The following is a 20,730-nucleotide window of genomic DNA, read 5'->3' as shown; positions in this document are numbered from 1 at the left end:
TGGAGAAGGGCAAAGAGGAGAGGGCACTGGAGGGGAAATCACAGTGGAGACGAAAGTGAAGGAGACCTGCAGTGGAAACGCTCACCCACTTGCCTCTGTCAGGGCCCCTTCTTTCCCTAGATTGGAAAAACCTCTAAAAATAGTTTAATGGGTGAATAATTTAATTGCAAAGAGTCCTTTCCCTTCAGTTTGAAGCTATATCGCAGCTCCAAGGTTCAGCGAGCCCAGAAATATAGTCTGTGTCTTTCCAGTCTGGTTGGAGGCTGGAAGAGACCCCCAGAGGGTGGACGGGGTGAAGCAGTGGGGAATACTCTGGGTTCTGGTCGCATTTCTTGGGTTTTAAGCCAAGTGGCTGGGCTTGGGAGGGAACAGAGGCTCTAAGAGACTTGGAAGCTTGTGTGACCGGAACAGGCTGAGGGGGGCTGGGGTGCCCGGTGAAGTGGGCTGTGTCCTCGGGTCCCAGGGCCACCCCTCGCAGAGGCAGAGGTATGGGTGCTAGGCCTCCCCCGTGAGTGGAGCCAGGGCTGGCCCACGAGGGTCCCACACGTAGCGGGTGGGTGACAGTGGCAGCTGTTTCCGCAGTCCAGAGATGGCGTAGGTTCTGGCCCATGCTGGTCTTCACGCCTTCCAGGGACAGTTGTGGTAGGTGTGTGGAGCTGCGTGTGCCCGTGCGCCTGCAAGTCACGTCACTCTGAGAACCTCGTGTGTTTATGGAAAGGGATGGGAGGACTGTGTGAGGGCTTTCATTCTGCAAGTCAGCTGGAAGTGGCTTTCCCCAGCCTCCGAAGCCACATGACTGCTGCCATTTCCCCAAGCACCTGGTCCAGGGTGGCTGCAGCAGAAACCTTGCTGGTGTGGGTGTTGTTGCAGATCCGACTTTCCAGGAACTGAAGCTGTTCTGGACAGCGTCTCCTGGGAGAGCTTGGGAAAGTCCACGCAGCTTGTCAAGACCAGCTAATTTTAGAGCTGGCCCCTGGCTACTTCCTAGAATCCCCCTCTGGTGCCCTGGAACCCTTATCTCTTCCGGAGTTTGGGGCCTGAATGCAAAAGGAAACCCATGAAATTTCAGAAATGCCCTGCAGTGAGAACAATGGCTGTTCCCAGCCCTGGTGACTCACCAGCCAGCTCCTGGCCTTAGAAGCGAGGTCTATAGTCCCTGGGCTTGAGATACGCCCACGCAGCACCCCCAGCGGTAGCTAAAATGTCCCAGTGAGGAGAAAGAGTGACCCTCAGGATGTTCCGCAAGCAGGGTGCCAATGGCATTGGCCCGTCTGACCCTGTTTGGACTAAACTGTGAAGTCGGGGCTGGTGAGGAGCCACACGCAGTGGGCAGCCGGGGCCTCCTTCTAGCGATGAGCAGTGGGCTCTGATCCCTCTGATTCCCGCAGTGGCCACTCTGGCGTGTCCTCTGCTGTGTCTCCTCCAGAGGCGTCAACAGGCTTTGTTCCGCAGGGACCCAAAGGTGCCCCGGGGCTGATTGGCCATCCGGGAGCCAAGGGGGAGCCTGGCGAGATCATCTTCGACGCACGGCTGAAAGGTGACAAAGGAGACCCCGGCTTTCCAGGACAGCCCGGCATGCCTGGCAGAGTAGGGACCCCTGGGAGAGACGGCCACCCAGGACTGCCCGGCCCCAAAGGCTCCCCGGTACGTTTGTCCCCCGACTTGGAGCATGCATTCCCCACACACATCTATAGAGTGTGGAAGAAGGGGTCATGTGAATGAAGCCCACTGAAGCCCACTGACCTTGATTTGTGTGGCGACTGACACACATGGCTGGGCATCATGGTCCTAAACCAGGGGCTGGCAGGGTGGACTCGAAGGGCTAAGCAGTGGTGAGTTCTCCTGACAGCTCAGGGGCCTAGGAGAGGTTTGTGTGGTCGGTGGGAGGCTGATTCTAGAGCCAGTAGAGTTTGAACCGTGACTGAAGGAAGACTGGGAGCAGCGTTTGCTCCCCAAAGCCTGTCCTGCAGGGTGGGGGCCGCTGCTCAGGCCCAGGGAGCAGAGGGCTGGTTTCGCTTATGAACTACAGGTGAACTCGTGGGGCTTCGTGGAGTAAATCCCACAAGCTGCCTGAACTCTGCTCTTATTCCTGCAGCCCGGAGAAGAGTGTGGGTGGACGGTCACGTCCTCCTGTCTCCTGGTGACAAGCTCTCCTTTTTCCTCGTGTCACTGCAGGGCTCAGTAGGATTCAAGGGAGAACGTGGTCCCCCTGGAGGAGTTGGCTTCCCTGGCAATCGTGGTGACATCGGCCCACCTGGGCCTCCAGGATTTGGTCCCAGTGGGCCCATTGGTGACAAAGGACAAGCAGGCTTTCCCGGGAGCCCTGGGGCCCCTGGCCTGCCAGGTGAGACTGGGGGGCATCTAGATGCTGCTTCAGGGTCCCAGAGGCACGGGGCTGGGGTGTCCAGCAGAGGTGGGCCCCGGCGGGTCCTGTTCCAGCTGTTTTTTAACCTCTTCTTCATATCTGTGATGAATCAGGTCGCATGTAGGGTCTTAGGATCCTGCAGCATTGGTGATTTTCCTTGTAAACTAGCTGACAGTGCATTCCAGCCTCCGGTGTGCAGTGAAAACAAGAGGCCGTTCCTCCCCTCTAATTTTGTTCATTTTTGCTGCTGTATCTGCCGAGTCTCAGGACCTCCTCCCGCGGCCAACCTGGCTGGTTCTGCAGTGGTTCTGGTGCCGAGTGCCACTGGCTCACACGCTGGCTTCAGCGCTTGGGGCTCATTCAGAGGCTCCTGTGCCTGGCAGTAGGCCCGGTGTGACGGGATGGTGGGACAGACGGACGTGGCCCCGGCTCCCGGGGGACCCACTTCTCTCGGGGCTGAAGGAGCAGCTGCAGCCCTCGGCCGGGCTAGGTGGGCTCACAATGGTGGCTTCTCTCACACGAGCGGACAGGGACCCTCCTGTCGGTCCCTGCAAGGTCTTGGGATGAGATGGTGGCGGCTGGGATGACTTGTGCTGTGAGGAGGGAAGAAGTGTGTGTAACCAGGAGAGCTCTAAATGTTGGAAAGGTTACTGAGGGGCTTCGGTGATTGAAAGTGTGACCAGTAACCCTTGAAAGAAGGTTGAAGAAGGTGGAAGTGGGCGGCGAGATAATCAAGGTCTCCAGGAACAGCCACTGGGGTTCTTCTTCCTTGTGTAGCTGCTGCTCTGTCCTTGGGTCGAGCCAGGTTTATCAATTCTGCCCCCTCAGGAGCATGATGCCCTCACTGCAGTGTAAACAGGAGTCAGGAGTGCGTCACAGGTGCCATCAGCGGTCTCTGATGGGGGCCCGGGGCGGGAGCTAAGGGCTCTGTGGGTGTCAGGTTCGGATCTGTGGAGTCAGGAAACCCAGCACCACCATGGGACACCGAGGTTAACTGTTCCTCATTGAAGAACCCCAGAAATGACTCGTGTCTGATTTGGAAGCTGGGGACTCCGGGATGACTGAGAAAGGCCCCAGGGAGGCTGGAAAAGAGCTCTGACCACTTCCCCATGTTTCCCGCTTCCCAAGTCAGCAAATCAGTGTTCTTTGTCTCTGGAATCTGCCAGGCTTGGTGCTGTGAAGAGAAACTAGGCTTTTAGACCAGAAAGGACCATGTTAGGGTAGATCAAAGTAGGCACTTACAAGGAGATTTGGCACGGCAGGGAAGATTTGGCACGGGAGGAGGACATTGCATTGTTGCCGACTGACTGTCCACATTCTGGAAAGTCCCTTGTGTGCAGACCCAGTCAGCTTCTGCATTAGAGGGCGGGCCTTTGATCCCCAGCGCTGTTTATTTGGTGACCGTGAAAGCTTTGTTCCTGGGCTGTCGCTGCTAGCGGCTGGGAGCTGAAGTCAGTGATTTCCCACAGTCTGACAGGACACAGGCGGGATGTTCCGGGGCCGATTTTCTTGCCTGTGGCTCCTGGAGGGTCTGGTGCATCCCTTCCCTCCCTGGAGGGGTCCCTGCGTTCTCCCTGCCAACTGCATGGGGGCCCCAGGGTGCATGGCCATGTTGGGGGTGCGGGGTGACGTGTGACCACCCCTCATCCTGTGGTGCAGTTGGTCACCAGGTGGGCAGAGTGAGGCCCGTGTCACAGGCACTTAGCAGGTGGCGAGCTGAGAGGCTGGGAAGGGTGCTTGAGCAGTTGGGGCAGGCGAGTGAGGACATGACCCACGTCCTTGCCCTGTGGTACTGTGGAGTTTTCAACTCCCCAAAGCCTCATTGACAACTTTCAAAGAAGTCTTTGAAAGCAAACAGCAAACAGCTTGGTCATTTTGATGTCCATTTTTGGGAGAAGGGCGGCTCTCTGTGGAAGATTCTAGAAGGGCAGAGGGGAGGCATGGAGGGGGAGAGTGCTCGCTTACTGGGTGTGTGCTGAGGAGGAACCTGTAGCTCCCTGAGCCCTGAGGGGTCGTGGGGAGGTGGAGGACAACTATATGTTTTTGCTGTGTTTTCTCAGGTCCAAAAGGCGAAGCAGGAAGGGCTGTTCCCTTACCTGGACCCCCTGGAGCAGATGGGCTCCCAGGGTCCCCTGGATTCCCAGGACCCCAAGGTACTCCTTGAATTTCAGTTCACCAGTAACCACTCTCTCTCACGCTCTTCCTGCACCAACCCTTGGTCTCTCTCACCGCAGGTGACCGAGGATTCCCTGGGACCCCGGGCCGACCAGGCCTCCCTGGGGAGAAGGGTGCTGTGGGCCAGCCGGGGATTGGATTTCCTGGGCCTCCGGGTCCCAAAGGTAAAGTCATGAGCCCTGCATAGGAGACTGTTGCGGTCAGAGGCCTGGGGAGGGAACATCTGGCCAGGCTTCTTAACCTCATCCTGGTGTGACTCTGAGGAGCGGAGACAGCAGAGCTGGGACACCAGTGCCCGTGAGGCCCTGGGTGCTTCTGTGAGGCTGCAGGTCCCTGAGGTGGTGACCTGCCTTCCTGTTGTGGTGGAGGTGCTATTAGGGTAGAAGCCTGCAGATGAGGACATTTGGCTGGCTGGGCGTGGCCTCCCCTGTTCAGTTCAGAGCTTGCCCTGCAGGATGGGCATGGAGCTGGGGGGGCGTCCACGGAATCTGGAGGGCTCTGCACTAGGGGAGGGAACCCCACGGGGATTCAACATCTGGGACCTTTACCTCTTTCTGCAACCGAAAGGACAGGAGGGAATTGCACCTCTGCCGTCCTGGTTTTGGGGGTGCATCCAGCCTTCAGGCAGACAGCTGTCCAGATGGGCCACGGGGGCCCTGGGCTGGACAGAGAGCAGAGCTCTGATCCCTAGGGCAGAGCTGGGGGAGAGGTTCATCTGCCTGTCTCCTCAGGGTCCTGCCTAGAGCGCCTGCTCTCTCATGGGTGTGGACCGCTCAGCCTGGAGAGCAGGATGGGCTCTTGTCCTGTGGGGCCACATGTACCCACCATGCAGGGGGCTCCTTCCCTTCAGTGACCGGGCATCCAGGAGGCCAGTGTGAAGGCTGGCCACTCCTGGGAGCCCTGAGTTCCCTCCACGTTGTGGCTGTCATCGTGGGGAGGCCCTGGTCCCTGTAATAGCAGGGGCTTGGGAAGCAGCGGCTGGCAGGTCTCACCAGGGGCTCTGTCTGCCCCCGGCCCCCGGCGTGTGACTAGGGCCCAGTGTCACAGCCCCCAGTGTCGCTGCCGAGAGTGCCCCAGCGGCTCTCAGTCCGGCTGCCCGTGGCACTGGGTGCATGGTGGTGGGGCAGCAGCACTGGTGTGGCCCACGCCCTGCTGCAGAGCCAGGCGGCTGCAGAGCTGCTCCGGGTTTGTGCACCACGGCTCCGTTAGGGGTGCAGAGAGCTGGCTGCGCCTGGGGGGTCCTGTGCAGCTACCCCGAGGGTCACAGCATCTGGGCCCCAGGCTGCAGGATCGGGGTGGTTTGCTTAGCTCTGGAGGGCAGTAGAGAGGTGGAGGGAGGTGGGTGGGCCTGAGAAGGGAGGAAGAGTGGCGTGGAGACCGCGTGGCTGCACTGTCCAAGGCCCTGTGGCTCTGGGCCCGGGTGTGGACACATGAAGAGGGTGGGCATTGTGTAACCATGATGTTTGCTTGGATCTTCCGGGCAGGTGTGGACGGCTTGCCCGGAGACACGGGACCTCCTGGAATCCCAGGCCGCCCGGGATTTAACGGTTTGCCTGGCAGCCCAGGGGTGCCTGGCCAGAAGGTGGGTTCTGAGCACCCTGGGCTGCCTCTGCTCCATCCCGGGATCCACAGGACCCCCAAGTGTGGGATTTTATCTCAGGGATAGGAGGCAGGGAACTGTGCCGAGCTGGGAAGGAGATGGGGAGGGAAAAGTGAACGGATCAGAAGCGGCATGTGTCCGTCCCAGCCAGAGATGAGTGGGTTCTTGCAGACCACCGACAACACGGGGAGGGAGGAGCCGCACTGCCCGGGGTGGGAGCGTCCACAGTGAGAGCGGCAGGGCCCGTTGGAGCTTCCAAGAAGCCCTTGGGTGGAGCTCCTTACGCGTTCCGGGTTCCCGCCAGGGTATGTGGAAACAGCCGCTGGCGGGCCAGGTGCTCTGCCTGTCTGCTGTTACATGCGGTGATACCAGGCAGTGCTGCCTGTTCTACACTCCTGCTCCCTTCAACCAGCTGTCACTGAGGCCGTACCAATGCCCTGTGGCCCTTCAGAAGGCTTCCTTTACTCCAACTATAGAAGTGATCCCTGAAAGTATAGCCTTTGCTTCCTTTACTCACACTGTCACATCGGGCAAAGCCTCCTGCTTCAGGCGGGGTTTCTGCGTGTTGAGTTTGCTATGAGAGCCTCTCGCTTACAAAGGAAACTGAATGAGTGCTGTCCTGCCTGCTCCTGCGGCCCAGGTGGGTCCCGTCAGACACAGGGCTGGCTTTTCATCATCGGCACACAGCTGTAGAGGCGAAGGCCAAGCTGGGTCTTGATTTTCCTTCCTGGCAAAATGAGAACAGTAAAAGTTCCCTACATCTGGGCCCTGTGGGGAGAGTGACAGGAAGGTAGTAGTGAGGAGGCGTTGCAGGCTTTTATTTTCTAGTTCTGGGCCTCATGCTGAGCCACATCCCTGGCCCTGCTCAGTTTTTTATTCTTTGGTTTGAGGCAGGGTCTCACTCAGCTCCCACAGGGCTGGGATTTCGGCTGTGCACCAGCCCGACTTAAAGCTTTGCAAATGCCTGAGGCTTGAACGGACGCTGTTCTTACCGAACACACCAGCGGCCTCAGTGACCGCTCCGCAGATGTTGCCGGTGCGGTGACAGCCCTGGAGTGGCCGATTAACTGTCTTCTCTTTGGGGTTTTCAGGGAGAGCCTGGAGTGGGTCTCCCTGGGCTCAAAGGACTGCCTGGCCTTCCTGGTATCCCTGGCACCCCTGGAGAGAAGGGCAGCATCGGGGGACCAGGCATCCCTGGGGAGCACGGAGCGCTTGGCCCCCCTGGGCTTCAGGGCATCAGAGGTGACTGCATCGGGGCTGGGCGGGCTGGGCTGGCTGTGCTTCAGGCCCGGGGCCCTGCCGGGGGTTCACTGGGTGGGCGGTGAGAACTGGGGGACCGTGGTGTGGGTGAGCACGGTGTGGAGCGTGCGACAGTCCCCACGGACTCCCTATCCTTCCCTTCCAGGTGACCCTGGACCTCCTGGAGCACAGGGCCCCGCAGGCCCACCAGGGGCTCCAGGACTCGGTCCCCCTGGAGCCATGGGTCCCCCCGGAGGACAGGGCCTGCCAGGCTCATCAGGTGACGCCAGGCTCCGGAGACCCAGCCCTTCCCCAGGGTGCAGGGGGTGGGTGGGAGAGGAGCAGGGTTCCAACCTAGGGGAGAGAGCAGAGTCTAGTTTGTGGATAGCTGGGTCAGTGCTGAAACAGTCCTGGGTTTCTGTTCTTTCTTCCTACGGAGTGGCCCACATTCAGTGGCTGCAGGTTTTCCTGGATACAATGTCTGCGTGTCATCCTCACAGGAGGCCGAGTGAGCCGCCGGCGATTCAGACTCGCCAGGTGCTCTCGCTGCCTTCCCCTTTATAGTAACAACTTGGAGGCACGGAGGTGCGGCAGAGGGCAGAGCAGCTGCGGGCTGGAGAGGGTGGCTGTGACGCGGATGGCAGGAAGGGGCTCGTGGCAGTGTTACCGGCGACTGTCTTGCTGGCCCCACTGCAGGACAGTGCAGGGTGGCTGTCCCCAGCAGGGGAGGCTTGTGCGCTGCAGAGCGTCCCACAGGTTCCTCTAACCGGCCTTGCACTCGCAGGTCCTCCTGGACTGAAGGGAGAGAAGGGGTTCCCCGGCTTCCCAGGACTGGACATGCCCGGCCCGAAAGGAGACAAAGGGGCCCAAGGACTTCCCGGCCTAACAGGACAGTCGGGGCTGCCTGGCCTTCCCGGACAGCAGGGCACGCCAGGAATTCCAGGGTCCCCAGGTGGGTGACCTCCAGGAATCCTCCTGGCTTGGTGACAGGAACAGGCCTTGTTCCTTCATGAGCCCCAGACTTCCATTCCGGGACCAGTGGCGAGATGGTCACAGTCCTTTCTTCTGGCCACAGGTCTCAAGGGAGAAATGGGCATCATGGGCGCCCCAGGGCAGCCGGGCTTGCCAGGACCACTGGGCACCCCAGGATTGCCTGGGGAGAAAGGTAGGAAGCTGACAGTCCCTGGGCCCCTCATGTGTCGTGGGAGCTGTGCGCGCTGCCCAGGTCCCCCTTCGTGCTCCACGGGGGGTGGTGCAGTCAGAACCGGGCCTCCTGGGCACGGGTGGCACCCTCTCTGTGGGGCCTTCAGTCACGTGGGGGCCCAGGACCGAAGTCCTTGGAACCCAGTCATCGCAAACCAGTCCTCTTTTCAAGTCCTGATTTTTTGTCTTGTTATTTGAAATTGGCCCCAAATAATTATTGTTAAAGGAAATTGAGTAAGTTCGAGACATAGAAAAGAATCTGTTGAGTAGAACAGGAACATTTCCTACTCCACGACTTTCATCTAGAAAGGAGGGCACCGTGGACAGAGCGGGTGGAGGGAAACGCCAAATGGTCTAGACCCGCAGGCACATGACGTGGGTCAGGGTTACCAGGGCACGGTATGGTTTAGAAAACATGTTTATGAGTCCTGTCCACTTCTCTGGGATCAGATTGCGGCCAGACCCTCGCCGCCTGAGGTCACTTTTGGGACCCGTTGCGGGTACGCTCCCTTCATCACCTGCTCCAGGAGCCGCAGGAATGAGGTGGCCCGGGTCTCCCGGCTCCTTCTCTTCCCTCCACAGGGGACCACGGCTTCCCAGGCTCCTCCGGACCCAGGGGAGACCCTGGCTTGAAAGGTGAAAAAGGGGATGCCGGGCTCCCTGGCAAGCCGGGGACCATGGATAAACTGGACATGGGCAGCGTGAAGGGAGAGAAGGGAGACCAAGGAGAGAAAGGTGTGTGGCAGGTGGCTGGGAGGACACACCTGCTTCCCCACACGGCACCCTCTTCGTCTGCCGAGTTCCTGGCTTCATGACGTGTGCCTGTGTTGTGTAGGACAAATTGGACCCACTGGTGACAAGGGATCCCGAGGTGACCCTGGGACCCCAGGAGTGCCTGGCAAGGACGGGCAGGCAGGGTACCCGGGACAGCCAGGTAGGTGGCCCTGGGGCCCCTGTGGCTGGCGCCCTTGGAGGGATGCGCAGCCCTGCCCTGTGCAGTGGTGCTGACCTTCTGCACTGCCCCTTTTGTGTTCCAGGACCCAAGGGAGACCCAGGTTTAAGCGGCACACCGGGCACCCCGGGGCTGCCTGGGCCAAAAGGATCGGTCGGTGGAATGGGCCTGCCAGGTGAGCCAGTCTTGGCGGGTGTCAGCCTGGCACACGCGTGTGCACGTGGGCAGGGAGGGCATGTCTGCAGAGGGCCCATCCTGGGTGGCATTCGGCTGGCTCGTGGCCGTGGCTGAGTCCCTCTCCACGGAGCAATGTAGGGCACGGCTGTGACATTGGCTGTGACACTGGTGAGCCCATGTGACCTGACCACTGGGCTGGCATCTCCCAGACCCCAGGAAGCCTGCACTGGACCCTGGGTTGCCAGCAGGGTTGTTGGAGAGGAGCCTTGCCGTGAGCCTGGCTTTGGTCTCCTCTAGCCGTGGCCAGGTGTTCTGCTGCTGGCTGCACCTGCACAGTGTGGAACCCACACGCATCACAAACCCACGCAGGGAGGCACCCCTTGCAGGGTCCTGGACCCCGAGGATGCTGTGGTTCATCGGAGTTGATCACATAATAAAACCCATTTTTTTACTCTTCGTAAAGTAGGCATTTCAAGTAGTTGGTGCATCCTTCTGTTTACAAGTGACGGTATTTAAATCATGTGGCACCGTGGCCGTGACGTGGCTGCCATGGTGATGCCCACCCAGCAGCATGCTTTGCAGATTGATGTTGAAGGATCTGGGTTCTTCTTCCTGGCTGCCTGTGGCACTAGCTGGTCTCATGTGCCTTCCCCTCATTCTGCTTTAGGAACACCTGGAGAAAAGGGTGCACCCGGCATCCCTGGCCAGCAGGGCCTCCCCGGCTCGCCCGGACTGAAAGGGGCAAAGGGAGAGAAGGGACAGGCAGGTCTGCCTGGCATTGGGATTCCTGGGCGGCCCGGTGACAAGGTGAGCAGCCTCTGCCCCTTCTCAAAAGTTCCCTGTAGCTGCCAGGTGCAGGCGGGGTCCCCATGCATGCCCCAATTCCCGCTCACCTGCGCCGCCCTGCTGCTCACCCTGTCTCCCTGAGGGGGCGTTTGGAAGCCCCTCGAGAGCCATCCAGAGGAAAGAGGGGCACAGAGGGACTTGGCTAGTAGGAAGGAGCCACTTGGCTCTCTGGCCCCCAGGCAGTCGGACATGGACTGAGTCCCCGGTGAGTGATCCGGTCTTAGGGTTCTGTGGTGCAGGGTTCAGAGCCTCAGAATGCATCTGAGTGCCCAGCAGGCACCTGCATGCACACATCCAGGGACAGGCATGAAGCTAACATGCCCGGCTCTCCCCACAGGGCGACCAAGGGCTGGAGGGCTTCCCTGGCACCCCCGGAGAGAAGGGAGAGAAGGGTAGCGCTGGGATGCCGGGCGTGCCGGGGTCTCCGGGCCCCAAGGGGTCTCCGGGCAGCGTCGGATACCCAGGTAGGTGCACAGGCCCCTCCTGCTCTGTAGTCGAGAAAGACAAGTACCAAGCCTGACCACGCTCTGCATGGTGTCCTCTCTAGGAAGCCCAGGGTTGCCGGGGGAGAAGGGTGACAAGGGTCTCCCGGGACTGGATGGCATCCCTGGAATCAAAGGAGAAGCAGGTAAGAGCTGCTGCCTGGCCCCTGAGCACCGTGGGCTTCTGGGGAGGGGAAGGTGCTCCCGGAAAGCCGGCCTTTCCGAGCGTGACTGTGGCTTTCTCTCAGGTCTACCCGGGACCCCTGGCCCCTTGGGCCCCGCTGGCCAGAAGGGCGAGCCCGGCAGTGATGGCATCCCGGGGTCAGCAGGGGAGAAGGGCGAGCCAGGTATGTCCAGCCCCAGCCTGTGCTGTCCCTTGCCACCCCCTTGTACCTGCTGTAGTAAAGCAACATGAAACTCCTACCCTCAACTTGAGACCCGTCATGGGGACTTGGTGTCTGCTCCTGTCAGTGAGGGAGGCGGTGCTCATGTCACGCAAGGCGCTGTGGGTCGGGAGGCATGCAGGGCTTTGGCCAGTGTGGCCCCTTCCCATGCTCTGTTGCCCACCCCGCGTCCCTGTCCTGGTTCCCGTGTGTCCCTTCTCCTGCAGAGATGCCCGCGCACCCCACCGCCTTCCGGTCCCCTCAAGCCCACTGCCCACGTTGGGGCCCCTTGTCTGTGGCCCCCTCCCTCCGCTCTCCCACCCCCTTTGGGAAGGGTGTGAGCTGGAGGCTCACCTTCGGGCAGCGTGTGTGTGTCTCCAGACAGCAAAGGAAGTGCACACTCATGCGCAGATCCTTTCTGCTGATTGCCTAGTGGCTCTGCCCGCAAGGTGCTTAGGGACAAGTCCTAAGTGATGACGCCCAGTTGCAGTGCTGGGGTCTCGGACTCGGTCCTGCTCCCGGGCTCATGGAGCTCATTTCTGTGGGTCCCATGGAGGACTTTCTTCTCGGAGCAGCGTGGACCCTGCTTTGTGGGCCTCTGCAGGCCTCTTGGGGCTGATGAGAACCGGTGCTCTCCGCCCTTGCAGGCCTCCCCGGACGAGGGTTCCCAGGGTACCCAGGGGCCAAAGGAGACAAAGGTAAGGGCCTCCCAGCCAGCTCCTCCTCTAACCAGGCGCCTGGGGACCTGGGGACAGGTGGACCTGCAGAGGCATGGGGTTCACGGGCTGGAAGGGGTACCGTGTGTAGAGCCGGCCTGGGCCAGACATGGTCTGGCGTCTTTATTGTCAGGTTTTAGGTAATGTGTTTAAAACTGAACATTTTTTCACGTCTTAACTGTCACTGTTTACTGGCACACAGTCAGCTGCGCAGATTAAAGTGTGCCGTTGGGTGCATTTTGACTCACATGTGAATGTGATCGTGTGTGTCCGGGCTGGTGTGGCATCTGTCACCTCTGCAGCCCTGCTACTCGCAGCTCCTTCGTACCTGCGCTCCCCAAGCAGCCTTCCACCCACTCAGCAGTGCAGAATGTCTTGCGTTTCCCACAGTGCATGGAAACATAGGCGGACACTTTGTGCTCAGTCTGGGCTCTTTCTAGCAGCGTCACCTGGGAGGCTCATCCTGCTGTCAGTTTCAGTAGGCTGCTCCTCCGCTGGCTGAGTGGGGCCCCCTCACGTGTAGCCCTGAGCCTTCACCTGCAGGGGAGCCATCTGCACCTACATCTCAGCAGGCTGTGGCCCAAGGCTCCCAGACACTTCCTCAGAACCTTAGCCGGGGCGCACTGCTTTCTTTTGAGGTGCACAGAAAGAGCCAGGTCCTGCTTGCAATTGGGCCATGATGGAGCCTCTGTGTTAGTTTTGTTCCTGGGGAGACCTCGCGGAGAGGTCAGGGAGGATAGGAATGTGCTATGGTCTCTGCTGTGCTGGTCTCACCATGACCTCAAGCTGTCCCCATTTTCTAGGTTCAAAGGGCGAAGTGGGCTTCCCTGGACTGGCTGGGAGTCCCGGAATTCCCGGATCCAAAGGCGAGCAAGGATTGATGGGTCCTCCGGGGCCCCAGGGACAGCCTGGCATACCTGGTGCACCCGGCCACGCCGTGGAGGGTCCCAAAGGAGACCGGGGACCGCAGGGACAACCTGGCCTGCCAGGTGAGGGCGTTGCCTAGGTGTCAGTGCTGGGGCTGTGGCCCCCTCAATGGAGATGCAGAGTTGGGGCTCAGAGGGCTCTGGTCTTGGGTCAGGTTCTCGGGTCTCCTCGCTCAAGCTCTGTGGTGAGGGAGCAATGAGAGGCCACTGCTGAAAAAGACAGTGTGGGTGCCCTGGGTGTTTGTTCCCTGCATGATACTGGGCGATTCCTCCTCAAGTGCGGCTGCTTGACCCAGCACGGTGACCCCGGGCAGACAGGAGTCTGTGTCTGTGTCCTCTGGTTCTAGGACCTTCCCTGCCTTCCCAAGGGCCATGCTGCACAGTGACAGCCACACACAGTGTGGGGTTGGGGACGGTTGGGCCCCGGGAGCGGCAGGCAGAGTTGTAGCCCAGGTGTGGTGTACAGAACAGCACTGCCTGCCTTACGCCTGGGATTTTCCTCTCTCCCATTAGGGCTTCCGGGACCCATGGGGCCTCCAGGGCTCCCTGGGCTGGATGGACTGAAAGGAGAAAAGGGGAACCCAGGCTGGCCGGGAGCGCCTGGTGTCCCAGGGCCCAAGGGAGACCTGGGGTTCCAGGGCCTGCCGGTGAGTTATGAGTCCGGGCTTTTCTTGGAAAGGAGCCTCTTCCACTCACAGATGTCAGCTCTGGATGTGTGTGTGTGTGTGTGTGTGTGCACGCGCGCGAACACGTGCGCTTGCTTGTGTATATAGGGGTATATGCACGTGTGGGACCCTCTCCAGCCCCAAGCCAGCTTCTTCTCATGCCAGTGACAGCAGGGCAGGGGACTTTATGACAATAAATAATGATTTTTTCAAGACTCACGGGAGAGGAAGTGCTGCACTGCTGTCCAGTCCAGCTGATGCTAGGTTCCCAAGCCATTTCCAAACCTGGTGGGAAAAGCCAAGCTGCACTGGTTTCCGAAAGCTGCAGTTAGCCCGTTATGTTCCGTAACTGACAGCTGCCATCCTGGAGACCTCGGGACAGCGACGTCTCCTGGTGACTGGTCAGGCTCAGGACAAGCTCAGGGCCCTGCGAGGTGCCGGAGCGGGTTTGTGTGTCTGTGCTGTTATTTAGCTGTGGCCCGCGCAGTGACCCTAGCTAAAGTGGAGGCCACAGTTTCGGTTCTCTGCGCCTGAGGCCTGAGGCTCTCTGAGGTTGGTGATGCGCAAGGAGCAGGTGAGCTCTGTCTGCTGACCAGGCCATGCTCTGAAGAGCCGGTGGGGCTTTGCGACTTCGCACCAGCCGGCTCCAAAACTCGAGGAACTGTGCAGGGCAGGCGGCGTGGAGCAACAGTAGTCACCTTTCCCTGCTTCCCGTGCAGGCTGTGTGCACAGCTCAGGCCACAGAAGATGGTGCGGGAGTGGGTTTCAGGCTCTTTCTTGCTGTGGTACCATTCCCACGATGTGACTATGTCTCAGTTATTCCCACATCCTGGCCTTTCTCCCTCAGTTGTGCAGAAATGCCGACCCCTTTCCTAGAGCCAGTGTCTCCTTCTGTGTGTGCCTGTGCACATGCAAATGTGTGTGTGTTTACAAATATGCACTCAGGATTGTTATCTTGGTTATGCTACTTTTTAAGATAAGGTAAGTCAAAGAAACCAATCTCTTCTTTTGGTGTTGCTGTGGATTGACTGAAACAAATCTGTTTAAGAGATAATACAACATTTTACATCACTGCCTATGCCTTCAGAAAGGAGCAACCCTACTGAAATAGTAGAAGATGAACTGATATTCTTAAGTCCATGAGTATTGGTACATTCTGAAGTAAAATAATTCGGAAGTGTTTGCTTTTTAACATCTTTTTTCCATAACTAAAATCAGATTTCAGAGAAGACATTTGGCTAATTCCACAGAGCAGTCACTGTGCTTGAGTGTTTAGGGGAACGTTTTCCTCGGGGTGGTTCGGTGCTGATGGGTACCTGGGTCTGTGGAGTTTTGGCTGTGTACGTTGCATCATGCTGTGGGGTGGGGGTAGCAGGAGCACGATTTTCACTTGCTCCCTTCCCATGTGGCTGGACAAGCAAAGGGGAAGCCAAGGATAAAATAGATGGTTGGGATTTCCAGTTTCTTAGTTTAGGCACACACAGAGTTTAATCATTTCTGTCACACATCCAAGGAACCAGAAGCACCATCCTTTCCTGAATGTACTGTGCAGGGTGGTGGGGGTTTCTCAGCTGCCTCACCACAGGCCACTTGGGACCCTACTGTGGGTCTCTGATTGGTCCTTCTCCCCTCTCCCCATCTAGGGTATCGGCGGCTCTCCAGGAATCGCAGGCTCTAAGGGCGACATGGGTCCGCCAGGAGTTCCCGGCTTCCATGGTGAGAGGAGCCGATGAGCTGTGTGGTCCTGCTGTGGGTGTGCAGTTGGAGGCCCCCTGACCACTGCACCCCATGTCCAGTCCTCACGGCACCTGGGGACTGGGCCCTCTTTGTGGCCGTCCAGCTGTACTGCTGGAGAATGTCCCTGACATTCTGATTTTACTGCGCACGTCTCCTCATTCACGTTCCAGTAACTCATGAACTGGGCCGTTAATTTATTAATGCATTAAACAAATGTTTATCAGGGGCCTGCCAACGTCTGGGGATGATTTTCACTTCTGAATTAGATGTAGAAAGGCGAATAAAGCAAACGCTTGGCCCGCAGATTCTTGTGATCTGTCTGGGGACAGATGTCAATCAAATGGCCACAAATAGTGTCACATATCCTCTGCTCAGTGTGACCAAGCACTGAGCAGGTGGCTTGTTACCTGCTTGGAAAGTGTGCTATCTGGGCCCCAGAAAGGACAGTTTCATCGGGTGTTTGTGTGCTCTCTTCTCCCTGGATTAGAAACATGTTCACTGTGTGTATGTAGCACCCACATGCATGTGTCTGCGTGTACTAGGGGTGTGCTCACATGTATATGTACACCTGTGCATGCATGTACAGCCTGTGTGTACGTGTGTGTGCATCTGAATGCATGCATGTTCACAGAGCATGGGAAGCTGTGCAAACACAACGTTTTCCCCTGTCCAGGTCAGAAAGGTCTTCCTGGTATCCAGGGATTGAAAGGCGATCAGGGTGATCAAGGGCTCCCCGGGCCTAAAGGTAGGAGATCCGCTACCTTGTGGGACCTCCCTGTTGGTTTGGGGACCTGGGATGCGCAGAGTGAGGGTGGTCTTGCATGTGTGGAGTGACCGGAGGACAGTTCCACAGTGTCGATTAGAAACGCTGTGTAGTAGGCTGGAATCGCTGCTCTTCCGAAAGGCAGACTGGTTAACTCTGGGGCTGTCAGTCCAGGGAGAGGCCAATGACCCAACGGGCGGCAGACCCGGGCACTGCCAGGCTGTCGCGTCACACGCAGCCGGTGAGTCACGCTGCCACAGGCCATGTCTGCCGGGACACGCAGACTGCACTCTTCTCAGGAGCGGATGGTGCTGCCCCTTCGGCGGGGAGGCAGAGGGAGGCGTCTCTAAGTGCTGCCTGGAAAGAAACAGCTTGAGCAGAGCCTTCATCCTTTTCACCTTCCGCTGGAAAGACCACTCGGCTCTGGGATGGCGAACCTTTCAGAGACGAGGGCCCCAAACCCACTTATTTATCGCCAAGTGCCAACACTGAGGTTTTAATTTAGAAGAAAACAACTCATGCATTACCATAAAAACACAGTAACAGAGCTTTCAATGATGCAAACAACTTCTCATTGGAAGGTAAAAGTTTGCATTTGGTGTGCCTCTGCTTAGTCAGTGTGATCTTTGCTGTTTTGCGTACGCCAAGAATTTGTCAAACCTCGGCTGGGCCAGCAGCAGAGGACTCTGTGTCCTGTGGCAGCGTGTGCCTTGGGTTCGTCACCACTCTGGGGCCCGCTGCCTCTCAGAAGCACGTTCAGGGAAGAGAAGGAGGAGCGGATGCAGAGAAGGGAGGGGACAGGTTACACTGGCAGCCCTGGTGTGATTTCCAGCCTGGCCAGTCCAGGACGTGGGGCCACCCGAGACACTGCTGTGTTGCTCAGAGGCCTCTGTTGGCAGTGGTTTTCCACGGAGACACGCAGTGCCCTCACCGCCCCGCTGTGGACAGTGGCACCGACCAAGCACTCTCTTCCTTGCAGGTCTCCAAGGTCCTCCCGGCCCTCCTGGTCCTTACGATGTCATCAAAGGCGATCCAGGGGTTCCCGGTCCTGAGGGTCCCCAAGGTCTGAAGGGGCTCCAGGGACCCCCAGGACCCAAAGGGCAGCAAGGTGAGGCTCTGGGGCTGTGTGGGGGCCGTGGGGCAGGAGGGGCAGCATTGCCTCCCCAGGGCCTGCAGTCAGAGCCCCTGGTCGCCATCAGATGCATACGTGGAATGTGACTTCTTCATGTGCCTCAGAACCTGCTGGCACTGTAAAGGGACCTAAAAAGGCCACAAGAGAGTGCAGACCAGCTAGAGGCACACAGGCTGCAACACTCTATCCCTAGTTAGAGAACGCGGGCCACGCACACCTCAGTGTCCTGTCCAGGGGCGGGTGGGGGACAGGTCCGGTGTTGGACAGCTGGGGGGCAGGCATAGGCTGGGACACCCCCGAAGTCCCCAGATCCCCGGAGACCCTGCCGAAGGTCTTTCTGTCACTGAGCTGAGCCTCTCCCATTTCTGGGTGGCTGGCAAGGGGCTGGGAGGTACCTGTGTGAAAGCTGCCTTGCAGCTATGTGCGTGTGAACCGCACGCTCGGAGACCAGAACCCAACACCCCGTGTCACATGTCCCTGTCCAAAACCAGGGACACGGACGTGGCCCTGCACAGCCTTTCTGTGTCTCTCTGCCAGACAACAGTGGCGTGCAAACAAGCTCACGCATGCGTACACATGGAAGCACATGCTATTGGTGTGACAGTGGCTGCTGAATCTGGGCCCCAGTCTCCAAAGGAAGCAGCCGTGGGTGCTCCAAGCCTTGTGCATGTCCCTGCCCCAAGACGGAAGAGACAGCAAAGGCATAAGAGAGGGCAGCGCCCACCTCCCAGGCCTCGCCATGAGCACTTTCTCCCGTGCCACAGGTGTGACTGGCTCTGCGGGCGTCCCGGGACCTCCAGGAAACCCCGGCTATGACGGTGCCCCTGGCCAGAAAGGAGAGACGGGTCCCTTCGGACCGCCTGGTAGGTTGCTGGGGCCTCCCCTCTGTGCCTTCTACCTGTGCCTGAGGGTGGGAAGTGGTAGACCCAGGCATAGAGAACTCACGACAGTAAAAACAGTCCTTGCAAGGTTTCCAGGGAAGTCTGTGTCTTAGAAGAAACAGACCCAGGTGGTACAGGCCTGTCCTCCCACAACCCTGGGAGTCTGAGGCAGGAGGGTGGCAAGTTCGAGCCCAGCCGGGGCAACTAAATGACTCAATGAGACCCTGTTTCAAAATGAAAAATAAGAAAGGGGCTCAGGATGCCACTTACTGGAAAGGCCCCAGGTTTAGTCCCTGTGGTGTGAAAAAGGAGAAACAGGCTCCCAAAGAGCCCAGGGATTGTCGTTTTCTGCGTAGACAGATGCTGCCGATGGTGGTGTTGGAAGGTGGCTGTGATGCGGCCCTGTGTAGCTTCCCGAGCTACAGGAGCTTGCAGGGAGCAGAGCCCAGCCTGGTGGCACAGCTCTGTGGGGACTGGAAGGGGGCGCTCTCACCCTGGCCAGCCAGCGTGTGTGACTGCGATTAGGTTGTTGGTGATTCTCTGGGAGTAGCAGGGAGTGTGGATAGTCTGTTCTCCTTTATTCAGGAGTACGCTTTCTCAGACTTCCTAAATTTATGCAGTGGGATCGCTGTGGTCACAGAGCCAGCCCCCGGTGGTGTGTGTCACAGGGCGGCATTTCCCGTCTGCGTTCTTGAGCGCCTTTTCTGTGGTGTGAAAAGGAGACATTTTGCAGAAATGAAAGTAGTCCAAGTTCCTTTGCGATAGTGGCTTTGAGGCTTCCCCAGAAACTGGTAGAAGGGAAACCGATTTGCCTTCTCTCCTGCAGGGCCCAGAGGGTTCCCAGGCCCCCCAGGGCCCGATGGGCTGCCAGGATCCATGGGGCCCCCAGGCACCCCGTCCGTTGACCACGGCTTCCTGGTGACCAGGCACAGCCAGACGACCGAGGACCCGCTGTGTCCACCCGGGACCAAGGTCCTTTACCACGGCTACTCTCTGCTCTATGTGCAGGGTAACGAGCGGGCCCACGGCCAGGACCTGGGTGAGTGTTGCCTCGGGCCTCTCTCAGGCCTCCTGCTATGACAGGGGCAGTGGCCCCGGAGAGCTCAGCCTGTTTCCTCCTCCACCCTGATGAACGGCATCATCCTCCTGTCCCGGTGAAGCTGGGGACAGTGAGGGCTGTGCTGTGGCCGTGTTTGTGGCAAGAGACTTGGCTCCTGCCCGCTGGCCGCCCGGTGGGACCGAGTTCCCAGCGCACGTGACAGCTTGTGCTGCTTCTGCTGAGCAGGGGGCGCGTTTGCATGTTTCCTCCCCACCCCGGGCTGGCTGAGGTCAGCGGGCAGCCGCACACCTGTGCTGGTCTGCCCCAGACACCCAGCAGGTCCCCTGTGATCGGTGTCATAGCTGTGGGTCCACCTGGTATCCTACTCTTTTTTAGCCTTCTTTTATTTAAAAAAACTACAACAAAAATATATTTTGAAAGAAAGTTTTGATACTCACCACATTGACTGTTACATCTTTTACATGTAACCCAATATAATTTTTCTTCACTCAACAAAAGTAGGGCCAGGGTTGTGGCTCAGTGGTTCCGCTGCCTGCCTCTCAAGTGCAGTGTCCTGAGTTTGATCCCTGGTACCAAAAAAAAAAGCAAAAGTTTAGTGAAAAAAGTTTGGGCAAAAATAAAAGAAAAGAAAAGCGGGTTGTAGACTGGACGGCCCATGGTTCTCTCTGGCATGGCCCTGGCCCCATCTCTGGAGCCACATTCTGACCCGCGATGGAGTGCGGCCATGGGTGCCTTGCTTCCCTGCCGGTGACAGTGCCTGGCGGGTCCTGAGCTGGTCCCTGTCCCCAGGCACGGCGGGCAGCTGCCTGCGCAAGTTCAGCACCATGCCCTTCCTGTTCTGCAACATCAACAACGTCTGCAACTTCGCCTCCCGCAATGACTACTCCTACTGGCTGTCCACGCCTGAGCCCATGCCCATGAGCATGGCGCCACTTGCCGGGGAGAACATCCGGCCCTTCATCAGCAGGTGAGTGCGCACGGGGTGAGATGGAGCCTCCAGCCGGCACGCAGCCAAGGAGCGCAGACCTCTCCCTCTTCAGACACTGCCGTAACCAGTCCTCTGCCCAGAGTTGATGAGCTGTGACTCCGGAGTTCTACAACGGGAAGCACCCTGTGATTTCTGTGACCTCACTCTAAAATACTATAGTGCAGGGCCGGGGATTTAGTTCAGTGGTTCCCCCACCTGCCTTGCAAGCACAAGGACATGAGTTCGATCCCTGGTACACCTCTCCCTCTTCAGACACTGCCGTAACCAGTCCTCTGCCCAGAGTTGATGAGCTGTGACTCCGGAGTTCTACAACGGGAAGCACCCTGTGATTTCTGTGACCTCACTCTAAAATACTATAGTGCAGGGCCGGGGATTTAGTTCAGTGGTTCCCCCACCTGCCTTGCAAGCACAAGGACATGAGTTCGATCCCTGGTACCTAA

At 58.6% G+C, this 20,730-nt stretch overlaps 1 protein-coding gene across 1 annotated transcript in view; it reads left to right on the top strand.

Annotated features, from left to right (window-relative positions):
- The window catches only part of Col4a1 (collagen type IV alpha 1 chain), a 61,736-nt gene that overhangs the window by 33,848 nt on the left and 7,158 nt on the right, over window positions 1–20,730 (top strand). Inside the window, exons 25-49 of the mRNA XM_033760972.1 lie at window positions 1,453–1,644; window positions 2,176–2,344; window positions 4,426–4,518; window positions 4,600–4,704; window positions 6,025–6,122; window positions 7,232–7,382; window positions 7,546–7,659; window positions 8,164–8,331; window positions 8,455–8,544; window positions 9,165–9,317; window positions 9,418–9,516; window positions 9,620–9,709; window positions 10,379–10,518; window positions 10,895–11,021; window positions 11,105–11,185; window positions 11,288–11,386; window positions 12,070–12,120; window positions 12,942–13,127; window positions 13,578–13,711; window positions 15,373–15,445; window positions 16,140–16,211; window positions 17,209–17,337; window positions 18,126–18,224; window positions 19,069–19,281; window positions 20,092–20,269. Of these exons, the coding sequence (XP_033616863.1) occupies window positions 1,453–1,644; window positions 2,176–2,344; window positions 4,426–4,518; window positions 4,600–4,704; window positions 6,025–6,122; window positions 7,232–7,382; window positions 7,546–7,659; window positions 8,164–8,331; window positions 8,455–8,544; window positions 9,165–9,317; window positions 9,418–9,516; window positions 9,620–9,709; window positions 10,379–10,518; window positions 10,895–11,021; window positions 11,105–11,185; window positions 11,288–11,386; window positions 12,070–12,120; window positions 12,942–13,127; window positions 13,578–13,711; window positions 15,373–15,445; window positions 16,140–16,211; window positions 17,209–17,337; window positions 18,126–18,224; window positions 19,069–19,281; window positions 20,092–20,269 (3,104 nt within the window). The remainder of the gene's footprint in view (window positions 1–1,452; window positions 1,645–2,175; window positions 2,345–4,425; window positions 4,519–4,599; window positions 4,705–6,024; window positions 6,123–7,231; window positions 7,383–7,545; window positions 7,660–8,163; window positions 8,332–8,454; window positions 8,545–9,164; window positions 9,318–9,417; window positions 9,517–9,619; window positions 9,710–10,378; window positions 10,519–10,894; window positions 11,022–11,104; window positions 11,186–11,287; window positions 11,387–12,069; window positions 12,121–12,941; window positions 13,128–13,577; window positions 13,712–15,372; window positions 15,446–16,139; window positions 16,212–17,208; window positions 17,338–18,125; window positions 18,225–19,068; window positions 19,282–20,091; window positions 20,270–20,730) is intronic.

This window comes from Fukomys damarensis, unplaced genomic scaffold (genome assembly GCF_012274545.1).
Source record: "Fukomys damarensis isolate Sample0158 unplaced genomic scaffold, DMR_v1.0_HiC HiC_scaffold_6, whole genome shotgun sequence".
NCBI classification, from domain to species: Eukaryota; Metazoa; Chordata; class Mammalia; order Rodentia; family Bathyergidae; genus Fukomys; species Fukomys damarensis.
This window is presented reverse-complemented; position numbering and strand designations above follow the sequence as displayed.